The sequence below is a fragment of the Meles meles genome, chromosome 7 (genome assembly GCF_922984935.1).
Source record: "Meles meles chromosome 7, mMelMel3.1 paternal haplotype, whole genome shotgun sequence".
In the NCBI taxonomy this organism is placed as follows: Eukaryota; Metazoa; Chordata; class Mammalia; order Carnivora; family Mustelidae; genus Meles; species Meles meles.
This window is the reverse complement of record NC_060072.1, coordinates 122,142,685-122,164,774: the sequence shown is the minus strand read 5'-3', so window position 1 is coordinate 122,164,774 and position 22,090 is coordinate 122,142,685. Positions and strand designations below refer to the sequence as shown.

Here is a 22,090-nt window from a genome sequence, read left to right as displayed (position 1 = left end):
TGTGATCTCTGTCAAATAAATAAATAAAAATCTTTATTAAAAATTTTTTAAAAATTTAAAAATCATATTCAGGATTAGCTTAATATAGTAAATGCTTTATTTACTCTGTCAGGTATATTTACAAAGGCTGGCCTTAAATTAAATTTTAAACAATAATAATAAATAGATGTTATTCACTGCATTCCAAACATGTACAAGGTCTTACGTCAGGTGCCTATATTCTTACCTTACTTCACTTTATCAAAGGTCCTGTGAATGTATAATTGCTATGCTCATTTTACATTCACAAGTTTAACAGCTCTCAGTCTGGGGTAGTTTGGTATGTGGTCAAGCCAGCACTTGAACCAAGACTGAAGCCTATATTCTATGCCCCCTTCTCACGGTGGTAGCCAGCCTCCAAGATGGCTTGGGTGATGCTCCCTCTTGGTATTCACACCCTTCCATGGTCCCGTTCCACAGCGAATAGAGCCAACCCGTGTAACCACTAGGATATTGCAGAAATGATGGGGTGGCTTCTGCCTTGTTCTTCCCCGGGTCACCTGCTGTGGGGGAAGCTTGCTGCCATGTCATGAGGGTGTGCAAGCTGCCGTGTGGGGAGCCCCACAGGGTGAGGAACTCAGGCCTCCTGCCTGCAGCCATGTGGTGAGCCAGCTTGGAAATGTATCTTCCGGTCCATTTTGAGCGCAGCCTTATGAGGGGCCCTGAGTCAGAATGACCCCGCTAAGCTGCTCCTGCATGCCTGACCCACAGAAACCGAAAGATGACAAACGCTTGTTGTAGCAGCTGCTAAACTGGAGGGTAATTTCTAACCTAGAAATATATAAATATTGTGCTGTGATAGAGATTTCTTCACTGTTAAAGAATTCTAAAGTAAAAATGAGCTCCTTAATAGTGAAATGAACATTATTCTAATAAAAATTTTTAACTTTTTATACTTAAAATTTAGGTTTTCCCCCAAATTTCATGGTTCTGGGATAAAAATATTTATCTCTTACTTTTTTTAAAAAAAATTCTATTTATTTATTTGACAGAGACACAGCAAGAGAGGGAACACAAGCAGTGGGAGAGGGAGAAGCAGGCAGACGCTTAACGACTGAGCCAACCAGGGGCCCCTTATCTCTTACTTTTAAAAGTAAAATTAATAAAAACTTAAATATCACAGTTTTAGTTACACCCCCTCCCCTTTTAAGGGACTTCCTGCCATTATGAATGGTCCAACACGGTGGGCGATCACTGATGCATCATGGGAATTTTTGAGACCAATCTCAATTTAAGTTACTGTTTTACTTCTATCAATGATTAGCTTTGATCAGTCAAGCTGATCAATGATTAGCTTGAGTCAGTCAGACCTGGGTGGTTCTGTCCATTCCTACATGCCCTGCAGCAACACCAGTGGCTCACGTTCCAGGTGCTTAAAAAGAAGTGGCTGAGTGAACAAACAGGAGTATCTATCAAAACACAACAAATGTCCGTGTACAGAAGGAAAAGAACATGACAACAATATCATGAGGTACCTGAACAAACAAAATGCTATAAAGGGCTTGGGTTGAAATTCTCTTCCTACAGAAATAAAATTCAAACCGTAAGTCCAGTCAACCACCTCCGGATTTCATATCTGAGTAATGAGTATATAGATAGTCACTAGGAAATAATAAACTGTTAACTTCATTATATTAAAAATAATTTATCTTTATCAGATTGGCAAACATTTAAAAGAATGATGCAAGGAGGTGGGGAAATAGACGTTCTCATCTCCTTCGGTGAGAGGATAATTTTGGTTATGCAATTTTGGAAGACAACTTGTTAATATTTATTTAACTTAAAGACAGGCATACCCAATAACCCAACTATTCCATGTCTACATCTCACTATAGATTCCACAAGTGCACAGAGACATACATACAAGAGTGTTCAGTTCACCATTGTTGATAATAGCAAGAATATTGGTACAGCCTATACATATTAAAGGACTGGTTAAGTCTATGATGGTAATACACACTTTGGAATACCATACAACTGTTCAAAAAGATAACAAATGGCTATGAGTACTAATATGGAGAGAAGTCTAAGATATCATGAGTGAAGAGTTGTAGTAAAAAAGGTATGCGGCAATCCCACTTTTAATTAAGCAAACAAACAAAGTAACAACAAGAGACAAAGGTTCTCTCCCACTTTTCCTGTGGTTTTACATCTCAGGCAGGATTCATTCTCACTGATAACTTTCTGCAAGTCCTCCACCCACCAGGAGCAAGAGTGGGGCCAAATAGTAACAAAAAGCCCTGGTACATAAATTCTTGAGTAAAAGAAGGAATGTATTTCAACTTGTTTTCATGAGGCCAATAAAACCTTGATATCAAAACCTCACAATGACATTAGCAAAAGGAAAATTCCAGGCCAATCTTACTCAAGAATATAGATACAAAAGTCCTATGCAAAATATAAGTAACCCAAATCCAGCAATATGTATGAAGGATTATTCAAGAAATGTAATTTAATACTTAAAAATCAATGTGATTCACCACATTAATAAATTAAAGGAAAAAGGCATGTAATTATCCAACTATATCATTACCAGAAGAAAAAAACATTCCCTCAATAAAATTCAATATCCACTTGAAATAAAAATTTTGGCAAACAAGAAAGAAAAGGGAATTTCCTTGATTTGATAAGTAAGATCAACAAAGCCTATAGCAAACACCATGTACTTAGCAGTAAAATGTTAAAAACACTGCTTCTGAGACTGGGAGCAAGGCAAGGCTGCCTGCCATCTGCACTGTTACACAACACTTTGTGTAACAGGGACCCAGTCAGTGTGATAAGGCAAGAAAAAGAAATAAAGCAAAGGAAGAACTGGAAAGGAAAACACCCCAAACTGTCATTATTTAAATATGACTGTGAATGCAAAGAGGTCAAAAGAATATTCAGAGATATTATTAAAATTAAAATGTGAATTGAGCAAGTCTACTGCATACAAAATCAATTTATAAAAATCAGTTGTATTTCTATATAACAGCAGGTGTTAAAAAAATGAAGATTTTTTAAAAGGTGCTATTTATAACAGTATCACTGAAATAGAGTATCTATGAATAATCTAATACTAAGAAGATTAAAAATATTACTTAGAAGGATTTAAAAAATAATACATTATATGTTAATAAAAGAAAAGAAAGAAGAAGAATTAAAGAAGGGATGCCTGGATGGCTCAGTTGGTTAAGTGTCTGCCTTCGGCTCAGGTCATGATACCAGGGTCCCGGGATCGAGCCCTGCATCAGCCCTTCTCAGCAGGGAAGTGTGCTTCTCCCTCTCCCTCTGTCCCTGCTTATATTTTCTCTCTTGCTCATGCTCTCTCAAATAAATAAATAAAATCTTAAAAAAAAAAAAGAAGAATTACAGAAGATACGCCACATTCTTGCACTGGAAGAGTCACTGTTGTAAAGAGGTCAGTTACCTCCAAGTGGATTGATATATATTTAATATAATTCCAGTCAAAGCTCCAGAAGGTTCTTCTATGTTCCTGTATATATGTAAAAATACCAAGTGGATGCTAAAATTAAAATGACAATGAAAAAGGGAAGGAAAATCTAAGGTCTTCTTAACAAGTATCAATGAGGTAGGAAGACTTACTCTACCAGGTATCAAAATTTTGGTGCTTCATAATAAGTATGACAGTATGATACCAGAGCAAGGATACAAAAATAGCTCAATGGAACAGGACAGATTCCAGAAATAGACCATGGATACCTGAATACAATATATAACAAAGAGGGCAACACAGTACTTAAGATGACATTATAAATAAATGGTGCCAAGGCAATAAGATAAAAAAATGAGTCTTCACCCTTACCCCACTCTATAAAGAAAAAATAATTCCAGATGGTTTCTAGATATTAATACAAAAGGCAAAAGAGTAAAACTTTCAGAATACAACACGGCAGAGTATCTTCATGGCCTTGAGGTAGTGAAAGTTTTTTAACAGGACACAGGAAGTACTAATTGTGAGTGTTAAGACTGACAATGTAATGAATACTGTTTTGCTGAAAAAATAAATTAATTAATTAAAAAAAAAAGACTGACAATGTAGACTACATTAAAATAAAGAACTTCTATTCATCAAAAGACACCTTTATGGGTGTGAAAAGACAAATGGCAGAACCAAGAAACCTGCAACAAACAGAACTGTCAAGGGCTTGTGTCTGGAGTGTAAACACAGAACTCATAAAATTAAGATAGTAAACCAGAAGAAAAATAGGCAAAGACATCTTCAGGCACTTCACAAAAGGGAGCATCAAGAAGACTACTGAACACCTGAGAAAGTACTCAGTCTCATTAGTCAACAGGGAAATGCACATTAAATGAGACACCATTATGTGCCCCCCAGAATGGTTACAAATGAAAGTAAAAATATTGATAATACAAGTATGGGTAAGGAGGTTGAGCAATGGGGACTCTGTTGGTGGGAGCGAAAACTGATACAACCACTTTAGAAAAGTACTGGCAACATCCACTAACATTCAGTAATACATGAACTCTAGCAATGTGCTCTTCCACTCCTAGCTAGGTATGTACCCACAGAAAGGAATGCAGAGTCCAGCAAAGAGAGATACCCACAAGAATGTCAGAACGACCTTAATTATACCGGCCCAAACTGAAAATAACCCAACTACTTATCAACTGTAGCATGGGTAAATTCATTGAGCTCTACCCTTAAAAGTCTGGTGCACTTTCCTTCCATGATATGCTTTAATAAAAAATATCTTTAAATATATTGGTGGAAATTATATAACACCCAAAAATATATTTTGAACACCATCACTTTCCCATATGAGAACAGAACCATGGTTGGCCTCGCTCAGTTCATGGTTCAGAACGTAGCTTACCTGAGCCCGAAGAACAGTCATGGTTTCCAGGTCCTCCTCCTGCTTGGCGATGGTCTGCTTCATCTCATCCATCTGAAGCTGCTTGGAAGCCAAGGCCTTCTCTGCCACTTCCAGCTTTTCACTTAGTTCTTGCAGTACCACCTTATCCACTTTTTCAGACTAAAAGAGACAAGATTATTCTAGAAATGACTGTGAAATAATTTAACCTATGTTTAAAAAAAGATTTATTTATTTATTTATTTATTTATTATTTAAAGATTTTATTTATTTATTTGACAGACAGAAATCACTAGTAGGCAGAGAGGCAGGCAGAGAGAGAGAGAAGGAAGCAGACTCCCTGCGGAGCAGAGAGCCTGATGTGGGGCTCGATCCCAGGACTCTGGGATCATGACCGGAGCCGAAGGCAGAGGCTTTAACCCACTGAGCCACCCAGGCGCCCCAAAAAAGATTTATTTATTTAGGGGCACCTGGGTGGCTCAGTAGCTTAAGCCTCTCCTTCAGCTCAGGTCATCATGATCTCAGGGTCCTGGGATCGAGCCCCGAGTTGGGCTCTCTGATCAGCGGGGAGCCTGTTCTCCCTCTCTCTCTGCCTGCTTGTAATCCTCTCTCTTTCTCTGTCAAATAAATAAATAAATCTTTTTTAAAAAGATTTATTTATTTAAGTGAGAGAGTGTGCATGAACAGGGGTGGGGTGAGGTAGAGGGACAGAAAGAGTCTCAAGCAAGCTCCTCACTGAGCGTGGATCCTAACATGAAGCTCGGTCTCATGATCCTGAGATCACAACTTGAGCCAAAACAAGAGACGGTTGCCTAACCAACGATGCTCCCCAGGCGCCCCTAATTCAAGCTATTTAATAAAACATTAAACGAAGTTTTATTTTTTTAAATGCCTGGCTCTAAACTGTTCTGCTAATTAGCAATGACAACTTACTCAGAAAGTTGTATTCATTTAACTTACAGTGTGCAAATTATAATTTCTTAATTTAAGACAATTAAAAAAAAACACTTAAAGAAGGGAAACGATGACAAACCCTGATCTCAGTGAGGCTGTAACTTGCTGATACTGTTGTTTTCCCCACTGATGTTACTCTTACATGGCAAAGTCAGTGGAAAAGCAGAAGCATGTTTAAATTAAAAACTGATCACCTGACACCTGTCAGAATGACCAGTATCAAAAATAAACAAACAAACAAACAAAACCCAACAAGTTTGGCAAGAATGTGGAGAAAAAGGGGAAACCTTGTGCACTGTTGGTGGGAATGCAAACTGGTGCAGGCACTCTGGAAACACTATGGAGGTTCCTCAAAAAGTTAAAATAGAACTCCTTATGATCCAGCAATCCCACTCTCCAGTATTTATCCAGAGAAAATGAAAATACTAATTCAAAAAGATATATCCATTCCTATGTTTACTAGAGCATTATTGACAATGGTTAAGATATGGAAGCAATCTAACTGTCCATCAACAGATGAATGGATAAAGAAGATGTGATCTATATATGTACACACAAACACACCCACGAAAATATTACTCAGACATAAAAAGACTGAAATCTTGCCATCTGTGACAATATGGATGGACCTAGAGGGTATTATGTAAAGTGAAGTAAGTCATAGAAACAGACAAATAATGCATGATTTCACTTATGTGGAATGTAAAAAGCATTTGTTTTGTTAAGGAGAGAGACATAGGGGGTGAAGGAGATCAAGACGTGCAAACTTGTAGTTATAAAATAAATAAGTCAAGGGATGTACAGTACAGCACAGGAACACAGCTGACCCTCAAACAATGCACGGGTTAGAAGCACTGAGCCCCTGCAGAGTCACAAATCCACATGTAACTTTTGACTCCCCAGAAACTTAACTAGAAAGTTAAGTTTCTATGGCTGAATGGAAGCCTTACCAATAATTTAGTGGGCTAACATATATTTTGTATGTTATATGTATTATATACTGTGTTCTTACAATAAAGTAAGCTACAAAAAGAAAATGTTATTTAAAAAGTCATAAGGAAGAAAAAACACATATACAGTTCTGTATTTTTAAAAATCTGCGTATTAAGCAGATCTGTGCAAGCCCTTTTTGTTCAATGGTCAACTGTGCAGTTAATACTATTGTAATAACTCTGTACAGTGACAGATGGTAGCTATAATTATGAATGTTCATAAGGTATGTAAATTTCAGATCACTATGTTGGACACTGAAAACTAATATGACATTGTGTGTCAACTCTACTCCAATTAAAAATAAATAAGTATATAAATAATGAAAAAATTTTACTAGTCCTAGAGAGGAACAATATATATATTTTTAAAGATTTTATTTATTTATTTGGCAAATACAGATCACAAGTAGGCAGAGAGAGGGAGAGGAGGAAGCAGGCTCCCCGCCGAGCAGAGAGCGCAAGGTGGGGCTCGATCCCAGGACCCTGGAATCACGACCTGAGCCGAAGGCAGAGGCCCCAACCCACTGAGCCACCCAGGCACCCCAGGAAGAATAATTAAAAAAAAAAAAAGTAGTGTCTGGGTGGCTCAGTCAGTTAAGCATCTGACTCTTGGTTTTGGCTCAGTTCCTGATCTCATGGTTGAGGGATCAAGCCCTGTGTCCTCAGGCTCCGTACTCAGCGGGGAGTCTGTTTGAAAGATTCTCTCCCTCTGACCCTCCCCTGAAAGATTCTCATCGAGTCAAGATGGCGGAGAAGTAGCAGCCTGAGACTACATCAGGTAGCAGGAGATCAGCTCGATAGCTTATCTAAACCTTGCAAACACCTACAAATCCAACGGGAGAGCGAAGAGAAGAAGAACAGCAACTCTAGAAACAGAAAATCAACCACTTTCTGAAAGGTAGGACTGGCGGAGAAGTGAATCTAAAACGACGGGAAGATAGACCGCGGGGGGAGGGGCCGGCTCCCGGCAAGCGGCGGAGGAACGGAGCACAAAATCAGGACTTTTAAAAGTCTGTTCCACTGAGGGACATTGCTCCAGGGGCTAAACCGGGGTGAAGCCCACGCGGGGCCAGCGTGGCCCCAGGCCCCACAGGGTCACAGAAGGATCGGGGGTGTCGGAGTGTCGGAGAGCTCGCAGGTATTAGAACGGAGAAGCCGGCTGCAGAGACAGAGCCGAGGACTGAACTCTCAGCTCGGGGTTACCTTGAACTGGTCGCGGGCTGGGTGAGCTCGGAGCGCGGCTAGAGGCTGGGGATACGGGAGTGATTGGGTGCTGTCCTCTGGGGGCGCACTGAGGAGTGGGGCCCCAGGCTCTCGGCTCCTCCGGGCCGGAGACTAGGAGGCCGCCATTTTCATTCCCGTCCTCCGGAACTCTACGGAAAGCGTTCAGGGAACAGAAGCTCCCAAAAGTGAACCCGAGCCGATTACTTAGTCCGGCCGCCGGTAAGGGCGGTGCAATCCCGCCTCGGGCAAAGACACTTGAGAGTCACTAAAACAGGCCCCTTCCCCAGAAGATCAACAAAATATCCAGCCAGGACGAAGTTCATCTATCAAGGAGAAAGCAGATTCAATTCCTAAGACAGCAGAGCAATTCCAGAGGAGGAGAAAGCAAAGCACAGAACTCATGGCTTTCTCCCCATGATTCTCTAGACTTGCGGCTACTTCAATTTTTTTTTCTCTTTTCAATTTTTTTTTCTTTTTTCAATTTTTTTTTCTTTTTTCTTCTTCTGCTAAATTTTTTAAAACTTTTACCCTTTTCTTTTTTAACGTTTTTTGACTAGTTCATCTAAATATATATATTTTTTCTATCTTTTTTATATTTTTTTATTTGTTTTATTTTTTAAATTTTTTTCCTTTTTTTTCTTTTTTTTTCAGAACCTGTTTTTATCCCCTTTCTCCCCCCCACAATTTGGGGTCTATTCTGATTTGGTTACAGCGCATTTTTCCGGGGTCTTTGCCACCCTTTTAGTAGTTTATTTGCTCCTTCATATCCTCTTATCTGGACAAAATGACAAGGCGGAAAAAATCACCACAAACAAAAGAACAAGAGACAGTACTGAAGGCTAGGGACCTAATCAACACAGACATGGGTAATATGTCAGATCAAGAGTTCAGAATGACGATTCTGAACATTCTAGCCGGGCTCGAAAAAAGCATGGAAGATATTAGAGAAACCCTCTCTGGAGATAGTAAAGCCCTTTCTGGAGAAATTAAAGAACTAAAATCTAACCAAGTTGAAATCAAGAAAGCTATTAATGAGGTGCAATCAAAAATGGAGGCTCTCACTGCTAGCATAAATGAGGCAGAAGAAAGAATTAGTGATATAGAAGACCAAATGACAGAGAATAAGGAAGCCGAGCAAAAGAGGGACAAACAGCTACTGGACCATGAGGGGAGAATTCGAGAGATAAGTGACACCATAAGACGAAACATCATTAGAATAATTGGGATTCCAGAAGAAGAAGAAACAGAGAGGGGAGCAGAAGGTCTATTGGAGAGAATCATTGGAGAGAATTACCCTAATATGGCAAAGGGAACAAGCATCAAAATCCAGGAGATGCAGAGAACCCCCCTCAAAGTCAACAAGAATAGGTCCACACCCCGTCACCTAATAGTAAAATTTACAAGTCTTAGTGACAAAGAGAAAATCCTGAAAGCAGCCCGAGAAAAGAAGTCTGTAACATACAATGGTAAAAATATTAGATTGGCAGCAGACTTATCCACAGAGACCTGGCAGGCCAGAAAGAGCTGGCATGATATATTCAGAGCACTCAACGAGAAAAACATGCAGCCAAGAATACTCTATCCAGCTAGGCTATCATTGAAAATAGAAGGAGAGATCAAAAGCTTCCAGGACAAACAAAAACTGAAAGAATTTGCAAACACCAAACCAGCTCTACAGGAAATATTGAAAGGGGTCCTCTAAGCAAAGAGAGAGCCTAAAAGGAGTAGATCAGAAAGGTACAGAGACAATATACAGTAACAGTCACCTTACAGGCTAATAAGGGCACTAAATTCATATCTCTCAATAGTTACCCTGAATGTTAATGGGCTAAATGCCCCAATCAAAAGACACAGGGTATCAGAATGGATAAAAAAACAAAACCCATCAGTATGTTGCCTACAAGAAACTCATTTTAGACGTGAAGACACCTCCAGATTTAAAGTGAGGGGGTGGAAAACAATTTACCATGCTAATGGGCATCAGAAGAAAGCTGGGGTGGCAATCCTTATATCAGATCAATTAGATTTTAAGCCAAAGACTAAAATAAGAGATGAGGAAGGACACTATATCCTACTCAAAGGGTCTGTCCAACAAGAAGATCTAGCAATTTTAAATATCTATGCCCCTAACGTGGGAGCAGCCAACTATATCAACCAATTAATAACAAAATCAAAGAAACACATCAATAATAATACAATAATAGTAGGGGACTTTACCACTCCCCTCACTGAAATGGACAGATCATCCAAGCCAAAGATCAACAAGGAAATAAAGGCCTTAAATGACACACTGGACCAGATGGACATCACAGATATATTCAGAACATTTCATCCCAAAGCAACAGAATACACATTCTTCTCTAGTGCACATGGAACCTTCTCCAGAATAGATCCCATCCTGGGTCACAAATCAGGTCTCAACTGGTATCAAAAGATTAGGATCATTCCCTGCATATTTTCAGACCACAATGCTCTGAAGCTAGAACTCAATCACAAGAGGAAAGCTGGAAAGAACCCAAATACATGGAGACTAAACAGCATCCTTCTAAAGAATGAATGGGTCAACCAGGAAATTAAAGAAGAATTGAAAAAATTCATGGAAACAAATGATAACGAAAACACAACAGTTCAAAATCTGTGGGACACAGCAAAGGCAGTCCTGAGAGGAAAATATATAGCGGTGCAAGCCTTTCTCAAGAAACAAGAAAGGTCTCAAGTACACAACCTAACCCTACACGTAAAGGAGAAAGAACAAGAAAGAAACCCTAAACCCAGCAGGAGAAGAGAAATCATAAAGATCAGAGCAGAAATCAATGAAATAGAAACCAACAAAACAATAGAAAAAAATCAATGAAACTAGGAGCTGGTTCTTTGAAACAATCAATAAGATTGATAAACCCCTGGCCAGACTCATCAAAAAGAAAAGAGAAAGGACCCAAATCAATAAAATCATGAATGAAAGAGGAGAGATCACAACTAACACCAAAGAAATACAGACAATTATAAGAACATACTATGAGCAACTCTATGCAAACAAATTGGACAATCTGGAAGAAATGGATGCATTCCTAGAGACATATAAACTACCACAACTGAACCAGGAAGAAATAGAAAACCTGAACAGGCCCATAACCAGTAAGGAGATTGAAACAGTCATCAAAAATCTCCAAACAAACAAAAGCCCTGGGCCAGACGGCTTCCCAGGGGAATTCTACCAAACATTCAAAGAAGAACTAATTCCTATTCTCCTGAAACTGTTCCAAAAAATAGAAATGGAAGGAAAACTTCCAAACTCATTTTATGAGGCCAGCATCACCTTGATCCCAAAACCAGACAAGGATCCCACCAAAAAAGAGAACTACAGACCAATATCCTTGATGAACACAGACGCAAAAATTCTCGCCAAAATACTAGCCAATAGGTTTCAACAGTACATTAAAAGGATTATTCACCACGATCAAGTGGGATTTATTCCAGGGCTGCAGGGTTGGTTCAACATCCGCAAATCAATCACTGTGATAGAACACATTAATAAAAGAAAGAACAAGAACCATATGATACTCTCCATAGATGCTGAAAAAGCATTTGACAAAGTACAGCATCCCTTCCTGATCAAAACTCTTCAAAGTGTAGGGATAGAGGGCACATACCTCAATATTATCAAAGCCATCTATGAAAAACCCACCGCAAATATCATTCTCAATGGAGAAAAACTGAAAGCTTTTCCGCTAAGGTCAGGAACACGGCAGGGATGTCCATTATCACCACTGCTATTCAACACAGTACTAGAAGTCCTAGCCTCAGCAATCAGACAACAAAAAGAAATTAAAGGCATCCAAATTGGTAAAGAAGAAGTCAAACTATCACTCTTCGCAGATGATATGATACTATATGTGGAAAACCCAAAAGATTCCACTCCAAAACTGCTAGAACTTGTACAGGAATTCAGTAAAGTGTCAGGATATAAAATCAATGCACAGAAATCAGTTGCATTTCTGTACACCAACAACAAGACAGAAGAAAGAGAAATTAAGGAGTCAATCCCATTTACAATTGTACCCAAAACTATAAGATACCTAGGAATAAACCTAACCAAAGAGACTAAGAATCTATACACAGAAAATTATAAAGTACTCATGAAAGAAATTGAGGAAGACACAAAAAAATGGAAAAATGTTCCATGCTCCTGGATTGGAAGAATAAATATTGGTGAAAATGTCCATGCTACCTAAAGCAATCTACACATTTAATGCAATCCCTATCAAAATACCGTCCATTTTTTTCAAAGAAATGGAACAAATAATCCTCAAATTTATATGGAACCAGAAAAGACCTCGAATAGCCAAAGGAATATTGAAAAAGAAAGGCAAAGTTGGTGGCATCACCATTCCGGACTTCAAGCTCTATTACAAAGCTGTCATCATCAAGACAGCATGGTACTGGCACAAAAACAGACACATAGATCAGTGGAACAGAATAGAGAGCCCAGAAATCGACCCTCAACTCTATGGTCAACTCATCTTCGACAAAGCAGGAAAGAATGTCCAATGGAAAAAAGACAGCCTCTTCAATAAATGGTGCTGGGAAAATTGGACAGCCACATGCAGAAAAATGAAATTGGACCACTTCCTTACACCACACACGAAAATAGACTCCAAATGGATGAAGGACCTCAATGTGAGAAAGGAATCCATCAAAATCCTTGAGGAGAATGCAGGCAGCAACCTCTTCGACCTCAGCCGTAGCAACATCTTCCTAGGAACAACGGCAAAGGCAAGGGAAGCAAGGGCAAAAATGAACTATTGGGATTTCATCAAGATCAAAAGCTTTTGCACAGCAAAGGAAACAGTTAACAAAACCAAAAGACAACTGACAGAATGGGAGAAGATATTTGCAAACGACATATCAGATAAAGGGCTAGTATCCAAAATCTATAAGGAACTTAGCAAACTCAACACCCAAAGAACAAACAATCCAATCAAGAAATGGGCAGAGGACATGAACAGACATTTCTGCAAAGAAGACATCCAGATGGCCAACAGACACATGAAAAAGTGCTCCACATCACTCGGCATCAGGGAAATACAAATCAAAACCACAATGAGATATCACCTCACACCAGTCAGGATGGCTAAAATTAACAAGTCAGGAAATGACAGATGCTGGAGAGGATGCGGAGAAAGGGGAACCCTCCTCCACTGTGGGTGGGAATGCAAGCTGGTGCAACCACTCTGGAAAACAACATGGAGGTTCCTCAAAATGTTGAAAATAGAACTACCCTATGACCCAGCAATTGCACTACTGGGTATTTACCCTAAAGATACAAACATAGTCATCCGAAGGGGCACGTGTACCCGAATGTTTATAGCAGCAATGTCTACAATAGCCAGACTATGGAAAGAACCTAGATGTCCATCAACAGATGAATGGATAGAGAAGATGTGGTATATATACACAATGGAATACTATGCAGCCATCAAAAGAAATGAAATCTTGCCATTTGTGACGACGTGGATGGAACTAGAGCGTATCATGCTTAGTGAAATAAGTCAATCGGAGAAAGACAACTATCATATGATCTCCCTGATATGAGGACATGGAGAAGCAACATGGGGGGGTAGGGGGATAGGAGAAGAATCAATGAAACAAGATGGGATTGGGAGGGAGACAAACCATAAATGACTCTTAATCTCACAAAACAAACTGGGGGTTGCTGGGGGGAGGTGGGATTGGGAGAAGGGGAGCGGGCTATGGACATTGGGGAGGGGAGGTGAACCATAAGAGACTATGGACTCTGAAAAACAACCTGAGGGTTTTGAAGGGTCAGGGGTGAGAGGTTGGGGCAACCTGAGGGTTTTGAAGGGTCAGGGGTGGGAGGTTGGGGGAACAGGTGGTGGGTAATGGGGAGGGCACGTTTTGCATGGAGCACTGGGTGTTGTGCAAAAAGAATGAATACTTTTACGCTGAAAAAATAAATAAAATGGAAAAAAAAATAAATAGCTTATTATCTCCCAACAAAAAAAAAGATTCTCTCTCTCTCTCTCAAAATAAATAAAACTTAAAAAAAAAAAAAGGAAACAAAGAGTCCATTTACAAGCATATAAACTCAAAGACCCTTCTAATTCAAAGCATCCATGATCTTTACTCATTTATCCCAGCTTTATCCAAGTAAAACTGACAAACTAAATTATATTTAAAGTGAACAATGTAACAATTTGATATGCATATACAGTGTGAGAGGGTTCCCCCCACCAGGTTAACAGGCACACCTATCATCTCACACATCTTCCCATTTTTAAACTGCCACTTCTTGCTGGTGTTATACTAATGTAAGTTGCAGTCCGGTGAGTCCAGGGTCTCAAGGTCACTGGCAGCAGCAAGCTAGCCCTGTAACAGCTCCATGGAGACAACCCCTCCAGTGGCCACGCATAGTCTCACTGTACACTGGTCACTTGGGAACCCATGCTGGTAGCTCTCCTACGAACCCACCCACTGTTAGAAATGCTAAAAGCTGCAGCATCTGGGCGGCTCAGTTGGTTAAGGGTCCAGCTCTTGGTTTTGGCTCAGGTCATGATCTCAGGGTCCTGGGATAGAGCCCTGAGTTGGGCTCCATGCTCATCAGGAATCTGCTTGATATTCTCTCTCTCCCTCTCCCTCTGCCCTGTCCCACCATGCCCCTCCACACTCTCTCTCTCTCTCTCAAATAATAACTACATAAATAAATATTTAAAAAAAGAAATGCTAAAAGCATTTTATAAAGCACATTATACACTGGGGGAACCTCAGAAGCTCTACACACTTAGACATAAGAAATCAATTATAAACCGAAGAACCACCTTTGAAACCAGAGCCAGTTAAGGATTAACACAACTATTTTGCATATAAAAATGTTTATAGTTTCTGTTCCTTATGAGGCTATGAAAGTCATTTTTTTCTATTAGTACCTCTTTCCTTTTCAGTTCCTCCAGTGTTCTCAATGAATTATTGTATTCTTGAAGAAGCTTGTTATGGGTCAACTGAAGAGTAGCTAACTTGGACCTGTTTAAAAAAAAATTAAGAAATGGAATTTTGGGAGAAAATATAAAAACTTAGTCTTGCTTTCCCACCTTCTTCTGAAAACTCGACTAGCAAAATCTTCTCTCCTACCTTTACCATTCCACTATTTGCCAGTCTTTTTTTTTTTTTTTTTACTCTCAAAGAAAACAATCTTTCAAAAAAAAAAACACAGGCGCCTGGGTGGCTCAGTGGGTTAAGCCTCTGCCTTCGGCTCAGGTCATGATCTCAGGGTCCTGGGATCGAGCCCTGCATCAGGCTCTCTGCTCAGCGGGGAGCCTGCTTCCTCCTCTTTCTCTCTGCCTGCCTCTCTGCCTACTTGTGACCTCTCCCTGCCAAATAAATAAATAAAATCTTTTTAAAAAATCAGCATAGATTACAAGTAATTTAATCATTTTGTTATAATAGAACAAATTTTAACTTTTCAGAGAAGTCTCCTGGTACCCCCTTCAAATACATAAAAGAGAAAAATTTTAAACTTATTCTAAATCCTAATTCCAATCTTATGAAAGTGCTCTTCTACCTTCTTCTAGCAAGTGGTCATTCAGCCGGGGCATACTCACTTTTCCTCTTCAGTTTTAGCTTGCTCCATTTTGATTTCTGATTTCATGCTTTCCACTTGTAGCTCCAACTTTTTGTTGTTATAAACAAGCTCTTGCTTTTCATTCAGCTCTGAAGGGATTGCAGAATTTTTCCTTTCAAGGGACTGACATCTACGAAAGATCATGAGGAAAAACAATACTCCTTCATTTCGCAGTGGCTTTTAAACCAAACCCAAGATTATGTAGCAAACACAAAGAAATTTAGGATTGCCATTTTCAACGATTTAATGGTGCAAAAAAATATTTTATCCTCCTTGCTTCTTTACTAGAAGCAAATAATATTTCTAAACCCTCATGACTAAACATTAAAAAAATACAGACCTTTTTTTGGAAAAGAAATTTACGTATTCCTGAACCCTTATGCTTAACATTAAAAAAAAAAAAAGTACAGATCTAAGGTCACAGAAGCTATGGAATAATGGCATTAAGTAATCATGCAAGTATATTTTTGTTCTTCAACACAGACCAAAGTAGTAATTGGCTAAAGGTGCTTTTCACCCATGGGTATCTTCAGTATTTTGAGAAGTGTGGGTTCTGTCAAAATGCGCAAAGAATATGTCCAAAGATTCAATAAGGGAAAAGGAAGTGTTTAAGGTCTCTTAAAGATCAGAAAGAGAATTTCAATATAATAATAGGAAACATGAACCACAGGTTCCTAATAGCAAGGCATTAACACCAAGCATGGTAAACCTCTCAATACATTACAAGGTAGGGATAATGACACAGATTTTACAAATGATAAAACTAGGGCTCAGAGAGGTTAAATAAATAACTTGCCCAAGGTAATACCACAAATAAATTCTAGATCCATGTTTCAACTAAGCCTGTTTGTCCAAAGTCCTTAGCTTTAGCTGCTATGCTCTGCCTGATTACCGTAAGACGGTAGAGCCTTGGTAAGCATAACTCTAAGGCAACACATGCTCATGTATTGAACTGGATTTATGTTTGCCAACTAATCCAAAAGAACAACATCAACTTAGCTTTTTAAAATTTGAGGTAAATTGCTACATTAAGAAAAACAAACAAACACAAAGCTCTGAATTTAAATATTAGCCTTCATAATTGATTAAAAATGAATTCTTTTTCCTCAATAAATCTCCCTGAAGTTCTTCTTTCTCTTTGCAGCTTCATTTATGTTTGCTTACATCAATATTGTCAGCTCAGGTAAGCCACAGGAAATCTGGCTTACTGCTTTTTTTTTAAGAGGTCATCCCATAGGCTATAGCATTCGTAACCAACATCCCGGAGCAGCAGAATCAGATTTCCCTGGGCCCCGTTCCCCCACATTACAAGTATTTCATATTTATAAATGAACCTGTACGTTAATCTAGTCATTAGTCTTTGCTGAATTCATATTTTAATTAGGTTTCTATTTTTCTTTTAGTAGCACAGTAATGAAACTATGTTTTTACATAGTAATATATTTTGTAAAAATGTCCATTTTCTAAAGAAAATAGAATTCATCTCTCATTCTTACTTCTCTTGAAGTCTCTTCTTCATTAGCTCAGCCTCACTGAGTTTCGTATGAGCCTCTTGAAGCTCCTTAAATAGAGTCGTCACCTGAAGGTTCAATGTCTCCACTTCACTTCCAACCTGTCATTCAGGAAATCCCAAACACGCACATGTGATTTGGATCCAGACTAAATGAACCTTTTTGTGAGAAAACTGTGTGAACCATCATTGTCCAACTAAGACTGGTGAATTGATTACACTTTTGACAATTAATACCACAAATATCTTCCATGAAAAGAAATGTTTTAGCTACAACTCTGTTTCCTTATATGTCTACGTTTACTAATCATATGTAACATTTTATGTTTCATAATATGTAACTTACAAACATATGGCGATATTTATATATAAAACAGTTTTTCTTACATAACTGATCAATTTGGATGCACTGTGATAATGACTTTATCATCTTTTTTTTTTTTCCAATAGACATGTGTGTAGTTTATTTAAAGGGTAGAAGAATTGTCTCCTTTTTGATTCTGGCAACCCAAGAACATACACTCTTAAGACTTGTAGGGGCCAAAATTCACACAAACACTCCCAGACGTTAAGGTTCTAGGTTTTGCTAGTCTCTGCTCACCCTTTGTCAGACCTCACTTAATCCTGATCACAGTTCAGGGGATCAGAGAGCACAGCGGAGTCAAAGCATAATCTAATTTACCCAGAGAGCAGCTTATGCTCATAGTCCTTGGCTGATTTATGTTTCTAGTTTACTCCACTCTTTTCACTGAACCGAGTTTTTCCTGGCAGCTCCAGAATGGCTGTCAGTGAGCTTTATGGTGCCTTGGAAATCTCAGTACTCTTCTACTACCGGTTGTCAAATTGGCTTTAGTCCACAGTGCACTATGACTCCCGGGTTGTCTCTTCATCTCAGTGTTTTCAGTGTTCTCCAGTCTCTTGAAGTAGGAAACTCAGCCCAGAGCATGGCATACAGTAGACATTCAACATCTATTTCTTGAATAAATGAATTGGCTACAGTGAGCATCTTATATAAATGTCTTTCATATGGATGACTACAGCTCTTACAACTTTCTGCCTTCATCCACCCTCCCTAAGCTTAAGACTGAGTGACAGACTCTAGGGCACAGCTCTGAGGTGCCACAGAACACTGGCTACAGAAACAACCTTTGCATTCAAACTATTTCATTCAAACCAGTAGTGGGGAGACCCAAGATCTTTCAATTCTATCTCAAGTTTCTGGGTCATATTCTCAAATAATCTCATTATAAAGTGGGCAAAATTCCTTCTCCACTACACGGCCTGTTCACTCACAAAGTTAGGAGAGAAAATCAGCCAAGAAGGGATAGAGCCTAGGTGGTTCAGTCGGTTGGGCTTCTGACTCTTGATTTTGGCTGGGGTCCCGATCCCAGGGTCATGAGATGGGAGCCCTGTGTCGGGTTCTGCTCTCCACGGGCAGTCTGCTTTGGATTCTCTTTCTCCCTTCCTCTCTGCCTCTCCCCTCACTCGTGCATGCATGCTCTTGCTCTCTAAAATAAATAAATCTACCTTAAAAAAAAAAAAGATATAGAGGTGTGATTCCCTAGAATCACTGGGATAGGAACACATCTCACTATAATTTACTATGGATGAAATTTGAATCAGGTCAAGGAAATATGAGAGAAACAGAATATAATACATCCAACATTTTGATTATTTCTATTTCTAAATCTAATGACATAGCACAAGACTCTACTTCAGGTATGACTCTTAGGTCTATCAGGGGTGTGACAGCAGCCTTAGAACCCGAGTACGTACAGTTTCAGGGCCTTTCTCCTCTTCTTTCTCTTTTTCTTTGCTCCCCTCTGTCTGGGTCTCAATGTCAGAATGATCACTGGCTTTCTTTTCAAAATATGAAACTCTGAAAAATACAGAATATGGAAAAATTACTTTGTCTTCGGCTTCAACAGGAACAGCAATTGCAGAAGCACCAAAAACAACACTGTCTGAAATCTGGATGAAAGATCAGGGATTTCAAAATCTCTCTGTATTTGCTATATTATATAATAACCTTTTTGGGTTTAGCTCTCATCCTAAAATTGGCTATATGTGATTTAAGGGATGAATTCATGCAGAGATAAAAGATGGGCATAAATCACACCAAACACTTACAAAAACTGCCTCTTTCCATGTACAGTAATACACAGAAATATTTTAAAAATCTGTGTCTTTGTTGTATGTACATGTGTGCGTGTGTGTTACATGAGTATGCATCCCTTTATAAAGATCCAGCAGAGAAAGGAAGCCTTTTTGGACCCATCTAAGTTCACAAGTCCTAAAAAACAAACAAATGTACTGAAATCCTTACAGTGAATCATAACCACATGAAAGCCAGCCCAAGGCAAATGAAACAAGAAGAGATTTTTCGTTAATGACAGTGAACTGAATATATGCACATAATTTTTCTGCCACCCTGTACTCCACCAAAATGACTTTTAAAAAGCTATCTACATACAAGAACAAAGAGAAAGGGAGAGGAAATAACAGCATGAAGATTTGGGGAGCAGGGCAATGAGTGGGAACTGACTTGGCAGCCCAGTAAGGCTGCTGAAGTCAACATTAGGGAAAGCCAAGACATAACCTAATTGACACTGTGGGAAGTAGAAGGCTCAGGAGTCAGTGACACCAGGTACCTCTGGATGTGGGGACAAAGGTGAGGCCTGTTTAAGAGGGACTGGAAGTGATGCCTGGGAGGCTCAGTCAGTTGGGCGTCAACTCTTGATCTCATCAGGGTCATGAATTCTGCCCCATGTTGGGCTCTACCTTGGGTGTGGAGTCTACTTTAAAAAAAAAGAGGGTCCAGAATATCACAAAATGAGGGCTTTCTGGGTTCAGACATTAGTCAGAGATGAGATAACGGTTCTTCTATAAGGGGAACTTACACACAGAACATTAAGACCCTCAGCCACCTTCTTTTACTCCTCTCAAGAACCTCCACATTTGAGAAATGCCCTCCAGGCATTTTTGGCTGGATGAGTATCCTCTGGACTATGTAAGCAGGATAAGGGAAAAGACTGAAAGTTTCTGGCACAGCGCTTCCCCAAGGAAACCTCCAAGCCAGATCTCTCTAGATGTGCACTGAGAGCTTCAATCAGTTTCTAATGCCCTGTAATCCTGCTAAATCTGATCAAACAGCCAAGATTACTAGACATGTAAAGAAAATCTTAATAAGAAACAGAAAAAAGTAATTTACTGAAAACAGAATATCCCAGCAGAGAAATAAATGTCAAAAATATCATTAAGATCATTAGAGAGATAAGGAAACATTACAACCACAAAAAAATGGAACACAATAAAAAACGAATACTCAGGTTCTCCTCCACAAAAAAAGGGAAGATGAAAGTTGATCAAATTTATCAGAAAGGAGAAAAAGGGAGAGACATAGAAAAGGAACAAAGAGTTAAGAAAATTAGAGGAGATCCAATTAAAAAAAAAATAGTACTGGGGCGCCTGGGTGGCTCAGTGGATTAAGCCGCTGCCTTCGGCTCGGGTCATGATCTCAGGGTCCTGGGATCGAGCCCCGCATCGGGCTCTCTGCTCTGCAGGGAGACTGCTTCCTCCTCTCTCTCTGCCTGCCTCTCTGCCTACTTGTGATCTCTCTCTCTGTCAAATAAATAAATAAAATCTTAAAAAAAAAATAGTACTCCTATAAAGAGAGAAAAAGACAATTGAGGGTAAGAGATCATCACTAAATTAATTCAAGATCATCTCTCAAGAACTGAAGGACATGAGTTTGCAGAATGAAAGATCCCAAGAGTGTCCAGAACAGATGAAAAACAGGCTCACACCAAAGCATGTGAGAAGTCTCATCCCCAAAGATGAGGAGCCAGAATGGCAGAAGGTCTTTTTAGCATTAACACCAGAAGCTAGTACACAATGAAGCAAAGCTTTTGAAATGTGGAGGAAAAATTATATCTGATAATGGAATTCTATACCTAGCCCAACTATCCATGAAGTATAAAGGCAGAAGGAGAGATTTTTAGATATGCAGGTCTAAGAAAATATACTATCCTCATATTCTTTTTCAGTCAGTTAGTGGAAATATGATAAGCTTTGTTTGAGAAAAACAACAATAACAACATTTTAAAAGAGTAGAAAAGGTGTTGGATTCAGGAAACAGGTGATGGAACACAGGAGAGCTGAAGGAATTCCTCAGGGTGAAGGCAAAGGGAGACGCCAAGATGAGTGCCATGAGGCAGGACCTAGAAAGCAAGTATTCTCCAGAGAGAATATGACTGGACTACTAACATGCCTGAATGCATCAGAGAGATTTCCTCATTGAGGAAGAGTATAGGGAAACTAAGCAAATATTAAAGATGTAATTATGCACAGAAGTAAGAAAAAAACGTTGTATAAAAAAAGGAAAGGTGTTCAAGGCACAGAGCAGAGCTCAACTGAGTACTCCCTGGGTGCTCCTAATAACATAAAATGCCAAGTAGTTACCTAACTAAATTTCAGTATAGCCAATTTTGAAGGTGGGGCAGGTAAGTTGGGTCCATAGGCATCTGTGTGTGCAATGGGAGGTCAATAGATTGTGCTCACAATAGGGGGACAACTCAGTAGCAATTTAAGCCTGGTGCATGGAGGGAAATATCAAAATGGTCACAACCGTCACAAATTGCCAAACCTAACTAGTGCACAGACACTATTTTGGGTTAAGCCAGATAAATGGGGTAAGAGCCAGCTGGTGTGGAGTTGATGGATGGGTCTTTTTCATGCCACTCATGTATGACCCAGGGTTCTGATCTACTTTTGAATAATCATTTATCTTACTTTTCTAGGGCAAATTTTCATCTTGGACTGACTTTCTCTGCTACTTCTTTTTTTTTTTTTTAATTTATTTATCAGAGAGAGAGCGAGAGTGGGCACAGGCAGACAGAGT

The 22,090-nt window shown here is 39.3% G+C and overlaps 1 protein-coding gene across 4 annotated transcripts in view; it reads right to left on the bottom strand.

The window, feature by feature from the left end:
• The window catches only part of OPTN (optineurin), a 60,546-nt gene that overhangs the window by 15,705 nt on the left and 22,751 nt on the right, over positions 1 to 22,090 (bottom strand). For all 4 annotated transcript variants that reach the window (XM_046012841.1, XM_046012840.1, XM_046012839.1 and 1 more), the window contains exons 7-11: positions 18,967 to 19,069; positions 17,177 to 17,292; positions 15,661 to 15,810; positions 14,989 to 15,082; positions 4,878 to 5,036 (exon numbers count right to left, since the gene is read on the bottom strand). In XM_046012841.1, the coding sequence (XP_045868797.1) occupies positions 4,878 to 5,036; positions 14,989 to 15,082; positions 15,661 to 15,810; positions 17,177 to 17,292; positions 18,967 to 19,069 (622 nt within the window). The remainder of the gene's footprint in view (positions 1 to 4,877; positions 5,037 to 14,988; positions 15,083 to 15,660; positions 15,811 to 17,176; positions 17,293 to 18,966; positions 19,070 to 22,090) is intronic.